This window comes from Bison bison, unplaced genomic scaffold (assembly GCF_000754665.1).
Source record: "Bison bison bison isolate TAMUID 2011002044 unplaced genomic scaffold, Bison_UMD1.0 scf7180017864280, whole genome shotgun sequence".
In the NCBI taxonomy this organism is placed as follows: Eukaryota; Metazoa; Chordata; class Mammalia; order Artiodactyla; family Bovidae; genus Bison; species Bison bison.
In genome coordinates, this window is record NW_011494852.1 from 7,855,698 (window position 1) to 7,865,420 (window position 9,723).

Genomic DNA, 9,723 nt, shown 5'->3' on the forward strand with positions numbered 1-9,723 from the left:
GGTCAGCTGGGCGCTGGGACCCCAGCCCCGGGGAGGGGCCCAGATGCCGGGAGCTGTCCGCGGTGCTGCTGCGGGTGGGACTGAGGGGCCGGGTCCCACGGGATAGTATCGGAGATACGGGACTTCTAAGGCTACTCCTGGGGTAGTGTGGGTTTGCCCTGGGGATTAAGGGGATCCCAGCCTCTCTAGGGGCCTCTTCTCTGGGTAGTGGGGCATCTGAGATTTGCGCTGAGGTGGGGGAACTCTCAACCTTTGAAGGGATTCTTCCCTGGTTCTTTCGGAATCTGAATTAGCCTTAGATGATGGGGGCGAGTCACTTTTGCCGGGATCTGCCTTGGGCGATGAGGGTCTTGGACTTGTTCTGGGTTTGGAGTGCTCCGACTTTGGGGGCTTTTCCCCCAGTTATTTGGGACTCTGGCTTTGCCTTCAGTGATGGGGGGTCAGTCACTTTGGGGGGGGCTTTACTTTGATGACGGAGTACCTCTCCTTCAGGGTCTTTGCTTTCCCTGTGAGCTGTGACTGCCATTGGCAAACTCTTCCCTGTTATGTGGGGAATCTGTGAATAGCGTTGGAGGATTCAGCATTTGACTTGGCTTGTGTGTGTGTGTGTGTGTGTGTGTGTGTGTGTCTATGTATGTATGAAGGAGTCTGAAACTGTCCTGGACCCCTGGGGAGCACATGCCCAGGGGACAGAGTGGTGTTTGGCCGACTGGGAATTTGTCCTTGGCTATGACTGCAAGCTAGAGTCCATGGGTTGTTTTTTTTTTCCAAGAGGGAGGAGGAGAATCTTGTGACTGAGGGGGGAGGAGAAAGAGGAGGAGCAAACTGTCCAGGTGCCAGGTTTGGTCATGAGTGGGGAGGTTCCTGCTTGAGGGACAAGTCTTATTGGAAGGGAAGGGTGGCTCAGAAAGCAGCCTTGTGATTGGTCCTGCTGAGAGTAGAGAGAAGGGCCCACTCCTGTTGCTTGTGTTTGGATGACTGATTTTGTTGGGAAGTGGGGGCACTAGAACTGGCTTTGGTTTGGGGGGCACTAGAACTGGCTACAGAAGTTCTCTCTGGTCCATGTTGGAGAGTCTGATCCTAGATTTGGAGTGTCTCCTTTGGGGCAGACTCATTTGGGGAGCCAGAAGGTAGCCCTGATGCTTGCATTTGGGGGGTTGGCTTTGCTTGGGGGTTAGAACTCATCATGGTCTTGGGAAACTGTAGTCTTGGCCTGAATCCTCAAGGCTGGATCTGGGGAATCCTGTGGGCTCATTAGCTAGGCTGGACCTGGGTTGCAGGGCACAGGTCTACCCCAGATGGGAGGGATGGTTTGGAGGGAACTAGACTTGGTACTGGGGCTTCCCAGGTGGTGCTACTGGTAAAGAATCCGCCTGCCAATGCAGGAGATGCAAGAGACACAGGTTCCATCTCTGGGTTGGGAAGATCCCCTGGAGCAGGAAGTGGCAACTCCAGTATTCTTGCCTGGGAAATCCCATGGGCAGAGGAGCCTGGCAGGCCGCAGTCTATGGGGGCCATAAAGAGTCAGACACGACTGAGCATGCACACAAACTTGGCGCTAGTTGGGAGATTTTTAGGGGTTCATCTAGCCATATCGGGGGTTTGGGTTTAGATATGGGGCCTTCACTTGATACCTTTGGGAATGATTTGGATACCTTGAATTGGTCCTTATTAGAGGTGGTGAGAGGAATCAAAGAATCTAAGTATTTCTGGGGGTGGGGTGCAAGGCTGAATGAACTAAATTAGATTGGAGGGCTTGTTTTGGAGGTTTGATTTGGCTAGGGGTAGGAAGACTGGTCCAGGAACCCTGCCTGGGAGCTTAGGTCTTATGGGAAGTTGAGAAGGGCTGTCCTGAAGACAGGGGCTAAGGGATGAGGCATTCTGGAGAGCCTTTCATTCATCCTCTACTCCCTAGAAGAGGGCTTAAGCTGCCCTCACTACCGCCCCCCAACCCCCGCCATGAAGGCCTTACTTGCAAAGGTTCTTCCATCCCACCTTTTTCTTCCTCCCCAGTCCTAGAAGCCTAGCCCCCCCTCCAAACTGGGGACATCGTGGTGGGAATGGGGGGCTATGCTAGGTTGTGGAGAATTGGCTGAGCCCCTCCCCCTGTCCTGCACAGCTGGATGGCTGGATCCATGAGAAGATGCTGATGGCGCGGGACGGCACACGGGAAGACGGCCACAAGCTGCATAAGAGATGGCTCCGGCACCAGGCATTCATGGCCGAGCTGGCTCAGAATAAGGAGTGGCTGGAGAAGATTGAGAGGGTGAGGATTCAGAAAGCCCCTCTGCCTCTGCCCAGGGTCAGGGGCCTCCAGGGAACTCACGTCTCACCTCCTTCACACTCCACTGCCAGCCTGCATTTCTCATACCTTTGAACTGCTTCAGGTCATTTCCATGCCTATTCCTAGCTCTGTGGCCTTGAGTAATTCATGTAACCTCTCTGAGCCTCAGTTTGCCCGTCTGTAAAATGGCCAGCATCTTCTGAATGGCTGTTAAATATTTCACCCCTTCCTAGAATCGCTTCGCCAGGCTTCCTTCCACACCATTTGGAGCATTTGCAGTAGGAAGTTAGGCAGTCAAGGTGAGGCAGCCCCCGGAAGCTAGGGTTAAAGTGAGCACTGGACTTCCAGGGACATCCCAGGGCTCTCATTCTGTCTATGCCTGTTACTAGTTCTGGGGCCTCAAGGGAATTGCGTTAACTTCTTTGAGCCTCAGTTTGCTCTGCTGTATTTTCATTTTTTATTATTTTTTACTTTTAATTTTTTACTGAAGTATAGTTGATTTACAATATTGTGTTAGTTTTTGGTGTACAGCAAGGTGATTCAGTTATGTATATGTATAGATAGATAGATAGATAGATGTATATATATTTTTTCTTATGGTTTATTATGGGATATTGAATATAGTACCCTGTTCTATCCAATAGACCTTGCTCTACTTTATTTTTTTAATTTTATTTTTTAACACCAAAAGCATTTTGTATTGGGGTTTAGCCAATTAACAATATTGTGATTGTTTCAGGTGAACAGTGAAGGGGCTCAGCCATATATATTATGCTCTACCTTAAAATTAAGGAAATAAATAATAACTTCCCTGGGCTCTTGTGTATTTAAAGTACTTAACACAAGGCCAGGCACCTAGGAGCTGTCATTGCTATGGTGTTGTTATTTTTAATATGTAATATGATATATGTGGCTCTAGGCCAACATATGTGGGAGCTGGACTTTTCAGTCTTGGGGGGACCCAGGTAGATTTGTGCTGTAAACATCAACCCCCAAAATTGCCCCTAGACCTGCAGCCCTGTATCCCCCCACCATTCTAACTCAAATGGAGACACCAAGGTGGGTCTTAAACCCTTAAATGGTCACTGGTGCCCCATAAATGGTGGCAGGAGGCAAAGCCATGCTCCTTGACTTTGAATGTAACAGAGGTTTGTTCTCTCTGCCTCTCTCCCCCTCTGTCTCTTTCTTCCTTCTGCCTCTCTCTGTCTTATGGTCCTCTTGCCATGTTTGTAACTTGCTACATATCTGTGTCCATCACTGTTTTCTCCCTGTCTCCTTCCCATGCCTCTGTGTGTCTCTCTGCCTCTCTCCCCCCACCACTGTCTGTCTGTTTCTCCTCGTCTCTCCTCCCATGCTTGGTGCTTTCTCTGCATCGACCCCCCCATGTCTTTATCTCTCTGTGTGCTCTCAACTCCTTGCTTCCGTCTCTCTCTCCATATCTCTCCCTATGATCTGCTGCCCTCGTATTTCTCTGTCCCTCCCTCACTCTGATTTCCTACCCCCCATCGTCTGGGGCAGGAGGGCCAGCAACTGATGCAGGAGAAACCAGAGCTGGCGGCCTCAGTGCGGAAGAAGCTGGGCGAGATCCGGCAGTGCTGGGCGGAGCTGGAAAGCACCACTCAGGCCAAGGCGAGGCAGCTCTTTGAGGCCAGTAAGGCTGACCAACTGGTGCAGAGCTTCGCGGAGCTGGACAAGAAACTCCTTCACATGGAAAGCCAGCTGCAAGACGTGGATCCTGGTGGGGACCTGGCCACTGTCAACAGCCAGCTGAAGAAGCTGCAGGTATGGCCTGGCTGATGTAGATGGGGGCTTTCTAAACACAGTAGGGCCCCAGCCAGAGTCAGACCCCACTGGAGGTATTTCAGAGGATATTTAAGATAGGGGTTTAGTTCAAATGTGTTAGAAGGGCTGGAAGCGGAAAGGGAATATGAGGCAGTCCAGCTAGTTAGTTACTGGAAGCAGCTGCCGCCCCTAGGGCAGGAGAGGAAAGGGAGAAGAAAGATTCAGAGCCAAGAAGGTAGATAACAACCACACTGAGGGTTTCTCAGAACCCTGACATCTGTTTCCCTGGATAGAGAAACCAAGGCCCAGGGCCAGAGGGATGGCTTTACACAGAACAATAACAGTATTCATGGGACTTGCCTGGCGGTCCAGTGGTTACAGCTACGTGCTCCCAATGCAGAGGGCATGGGTTTGATCCCTGGTCATGAAACTAAGATCATTCATGCTGTGCCACGTGGCAAACAAACAACAACAAGAAGAAACGGCGTTCATGGAGTGTCCTCTTACTGAGGAAGCCTCCTTGCTCAGCTCTTACTGACTCCCGCCAGCAATCCTGAAAGAGCAGTACTATTATTATCTGCCATTTGACCAACAAGGAAACTGAGACACAGAAGGTAGCATGCCTGGCCCAGGGACACACAGCCAGACAGCGTCTCCGTCACAAAGCAGGGGCTCTTAGAAGACAGACCACGTCTGCTTTATCTCTGCTTCTGGCCCGGCAGCCAGTGGATGCTCAGTATCTGACTGGTGCGCTGACTGAAGGTTTGAATGTGGGTGTTGAGTCCGTCTCACCTCCCAAGGTGTGACAACTCCTGCCCATACATCTTAGGAACTATGCCTGAGGCTCTGGGGGGTGAACGTATGGCCCAGGGTAGCAAGTGGCCGAGCCTGGATTCAAATCCAGGTCCCTCACCTCTTCACTGCTCCTGCATAATTATGCATCTAGAGTGCTTGACACGGTGTCTGGCAAAAAAAAAAAAAAGTCGACTGATAATAAAAACCCATGTCACCGGTGAGTATTTATTCAGTTATCTATGCAGCAAATCTGTATTGAGCACTTATGTCAGCACGCCAGGCACTTTTCTAGAATATAGCAGTAAGCAAAACAGACGGAAAATCGCAGCCCCCGTGAGGCTCCCATTCTGGAGAGATGGGCAAAGGAGCAAAGAGAAACACACACCTGCATGAGATACCAGGGTCGTTACCGCTTTCTCTACCCCAGTGGTTCTCAACTGCCTCATCTCCAGGATCCCTTACAAATCTCCAGGATCTCTTACAAATCCCTGAGAATCCCAAAGAACTGGTTTGTGTGGATTATATCTCCTGATGTTTACTATATTAAAAATTAAAACTGAGACATTTTAAAAATATATTTTTATTTATTTGGCTGTACAGGTGTTAGTTGCAGCAGGCAGCATCTTTAGTTGTGGCATGCAGGCTCTTAGTTGTAACATATGGGATCTAGTTCCCCAAACAGGGATCGAACCTGGGCCCCCTGCATTGGGAGCACAGAATCTTAGTTACTGGACCACCAGTGAAAGTGAAAGTCGCTCAGTCATGTCCAGCTCTTTGTGACCCCATGGACTGTAGCCCGCCAGGCTCCTCTGTCCATGGAACTCTCCAGGCCAGAATACTGGAGTGGGTAACTGTTCCCTTCTCCAGGAGATCTTCCTGACCCAGGAATCAAATCAGGGTCTCCTGCATTGCAGGCAGGTTCTTTACCAGCTGAGCTAAGTCCCTAAAACTGAGACATATTTAAATGATCGGTTTGTTTTAAAACAACAGTAAGGAATCAGTCAATCACATATTATCCCCAAAGCATTCTTTTTCGAAGAATAGCTATAATTTCCAAAACAATGGAGGCCGAAGGGTGGCTTCATTCTCAGTGTTACAGCCTCCTTTCATGCCTGGCTTAAAAGAGCACTGGAGGGACTTCTCTGGCAGTCCAGTGGCTCTGTGCTTCCACTTCAGGGGGCATGGGTTTGATCCCTGCGTGGAGAACTAAGATCTTGCATGCCATGAAAAAGGCACTGGATTCTCACTGCTTCTGCATTCCATCTCTTCCAATAGCACAGGCCCTACAGTCCCTGCAGAACCCTGCTGTGCACCTAGGAGAGAATGAGAGAGGCAAATAACACCTTAGTATTTAAAAAAAAATAATAGTTGTAACCTAGGGACTTCCCTGGTGGTCCAGTGGCTAAGACTTCATGCTCCCAATGTAGGGGGCATGGGTTCCATCCCCGGTCAGGGAACTAGATCCCACATGCTGTAACTAAGAGTTTGCATGCCACAATTAGAGATTCTGCGTGCCGTAATGAAGCCTGAAGATCCCACGTGTCGTGACTAAGACCTGGCGCAGCCAAATATTTTTAAAAAATAGTTGAAACCTTGCAGACGCCTTGAAAAGATCTTGGGAATCCCCAAGAGTCCCCAGACCACACTTTGAGAACCACTGATCTGCGCTCTGTGCCCGCCACAGATAACCCATCCCTCCTCTCCAGCAGCCCTACAAGGAGGGGCTGTGGCCATCCTCACTGGACATGTGAGGAGACCACAGCATAGGAAGGGTCTGTGGCTCTCCCAAAGTCACACAGCCACAAAGTGGCCATTCAGGGCCACATTTAGTTCCCAGTCGCCTTCCTCCCCTGATACTCCCAGACCACAGTGGGGGAAGGTGACCCCCTCACTGGTCTCTGAAAAATCCATCACTATCTGAGGTCCACACAGTGTTGGCTGGGTAGACAGTGGGCAGGCGGCGATGGCCTGGCCCCAGGTCTGCTCTGAGATCGCCCAGAGTACTAGCAGAGACAAGTGGTGGCCTGGATGGTCAGACAGAAGAGAGAGCAAGAAGCACAAGCAGCCAGGGGCCAAGTGATGAAAGCTTGGGCAGGGGAGGCAGATAGGCCTGGGTTCAAATCCCAGCCTAAGTGTAGTCCTGCTCTGAGCCTGTCATCCCATCTCTGCCTTAACACAGGCGTCCCATGGCCCCAAGTGAAAGTTGTGCACCAGGGTGTGGTGAGTTCCCAACAGATGGGGATCTGTGACTGTCGGGGTCCCAACCGGAAACAGAAGGCACCCTCCACTGGGGCCAGCAGCAGGGAGCCTTCACTTCTAGGGGGGAGGGAGAGGGGGCATGGAGTCTCCAGACAAGAGCAGGGGCCCTTAGTCAAGAATGGCTACAGGGGCTTCCCAGGTGGCATAGGTTCGATCCCTGATCCGGGAAGATTCCACGTGCCGAGGAGCAGCTCAGCCTGTGTGCCACAGTTGAGCCTGTGCTCTGGAGCCCAGGAGCTGCAACTACTGAAGCCCATGCACCCACCTAGAGAATAGCCCCTGCTCACCACAACTATAGAAAAGCCCATATAGCAGCGAAAACCTGGCACAGCCAAAAATAAAGATCAATCATAAAATTTTATATATATAATATATATATATGAATGACTACAAAAAAAAAAATAAAAAACACACACAAAATGGCTGCTGCTGCAGGGAGGAGCTGGGAAATAATACATCTACCCCCCGCCCCTTAGTTTTGAAATTCATTTTTTTTTTTTTGGCCATGCTGCAGGGCATGTCAGATCTTAGTTCCCCGACCAGGAATCGAAGCCTCGCCCCTTGCAGTGGAAGCACAGAATCTTAACCTCTACTGATTTTGAAATTCTTAACATGTGAATCAAAGGACCTGCATTTTAATTTTGCACTGGGCCCTGCAAATTACGTATCTGGTCCTAAGCCCAGCCCAGCTGGAAGCCAGAAGGCAGGGGAGCCAATTGCTGTGATCCTTATAGGGCACCACCCACCCAGGGCACAGAGCAGGATGGAGAAGCTTAGACTGTGGTCAGGAGGGGCAAACCAAGACCTCTAGCACAGTAACAACTACAGCTAGGATTATTCATTGTCTTGCAATGTTGGCTAACTCTTTCCAGCAGCTTATTGCAGTGGATAAAAGCACAGACTTGGCACTCGGCGGTATGGGTTTGAGTCAGAGCTCTGCCACTCACTAGGTGTGTGATGTTAGGTGCATGGCTTGACCTCTGATCTGAGCCTCTGATGCCTCTTCTGTCCAACGGAGAGGACCCTAATACTAAGCCACTCGGTGACAACAGGGCTATGAGAGGCAGTACATGCCAAGGTCAAGGTCGTGTATACTGGAACCTGGCTGCCTGGGGTCAAGCCCAGCTCTGTGATTTATTAAGTGCGTGATCTGGCGTTATTTCTCTGTGCATCAGTTTCTTCTTCAGTAAAATGGACATAATAATATTAGCAACTTCATGTGAACAATGTACAGATTAAAAAATGATGTAGTTTCAGAATTGCTGACCCAGCAAATATAAGAGACAATACTTGTTTACAGGTTTAAAATTTTCAATTGTCTCCAACCAAAGGGTACATCATTACTGTACTGTATTAGAAAGTTGGGTTATTTCTCTGTCTTCCATAGATGATGTTGACTGTATGAAATACTGGTTTCATTTGTTTCTAATTATAGTCCATTTTGGCATTTACCCCCTCCCCCATCCATGTAGCTTTTTAAAAATGTATTTGGCAGGGGTGAGTGGGGGTTACTTCCTGGTAGTCCAGGAGCTAGGATTCCAGGCTCTCATTGCCGAGGGCCTGGGTTCAATCCCTGGTTGGTGAACTAAGACCTCACAAGCCCGGCAGTGCATCCAAAAAAGAAAATTCAGTTTGAAAAATAATGTCTTTGGATGGGGACGTACTATATGAAACATTGATACAGTGTGAGAAGTTAGAGGCATTTGCAGTTCACCCGGTTGTGACAGATAGCTTGCCTAAGTCCTGATGCCGTTTGATGCATTAAATGAAAGCTCCTTTTCCCAACCATACTTGCCAGTACTTGGTGTTGTCAGATTTTCTAGATTTTTCCCCAGTCTGGGGGATGGGAAGCATTTCTCACTGTGGGATTTGCATTTGCAATTAGAAGGGGCAACTAACGCCCTTGAGAGCACACCCGTCTCCCTTTCTGGCCATTTAGGTTTCAGAGGGAGGGTTTGGGGCCCCCTGCCCTGGACAAGTGAGGACTTGGCTTGACCCTCCACAGGGCGGTGGGTTCACAGGGCGACAGGTTCAGCCCCACACACCCTAGAGAGCGTGATGTGGGGTCCCCATCGTTTAAGGGAGAGACTGAGACCTGGCGGGGATGAGGGCCTGGCTGGGAGGGTCACACGGCGATGAGCAGGCTCCAGCGCGGGACTCCTGGGCCCTTTCTCCAGCAGAGGGCGCCCGAGGCGGGGAGTGACTCAGTGGGCCGAGGCCCCCAGACGGAGTCCAGCTGGGCCTCAGGAGCTGCCCCTGGGGGAGGGAACTCCCGTGGCCCCTGCTGACCGCTGGGGCCCGCCTGAGATCCCAGACACTGGGCTTGTGCAGGAGGGAGGGGGGCGATCCAATGGGGCACATTTCCCGGCTGCCCCACCCCTCAGGGCACCCGATCCCGGCTGGGCTGGGGGAGGTGGGGCCCCGGGTCCGAGGGGCGTGGATACGTGAGTTCTGTCTCCCCTTTCTGCCTCGCTCTGGGCCTGTCTCCCAGCCCTGCTCCCCCAGTTCCTCCGTGTCTCCGTTTCTCTTAGTTTTTTCCCCTCTCTGTCTCTTTCTCACCTGTCTTTCTCTGCATCTCCATCTTGCTCTCTCTTCACTTCCAT

General features: G+C 50.7%; 1 protein-coding gene across 1 annotated transcript in view; it reads left to right on the forward strand.

Annotated features, from left to right (window-relative positions):
• Positions 1 to 9,723, forward strand: part of SPTBN4 (spectrin, beta, non-erythrocytic 4) — a 78,872-nt gene that overhangs the window by 41,361 nt on the left and 27,788 nt on the right. Inside the window, 2 exon segments of the mRNA XM_010849331.1 lie at positions 2,120 to 2,266; positions 3,803 to 4,066. Of these exon segments, the coding sequence (XP_010847633.1) occupies positions 2,120 to 2,266; positions 3,803 to 4,066 (411 nt within the window).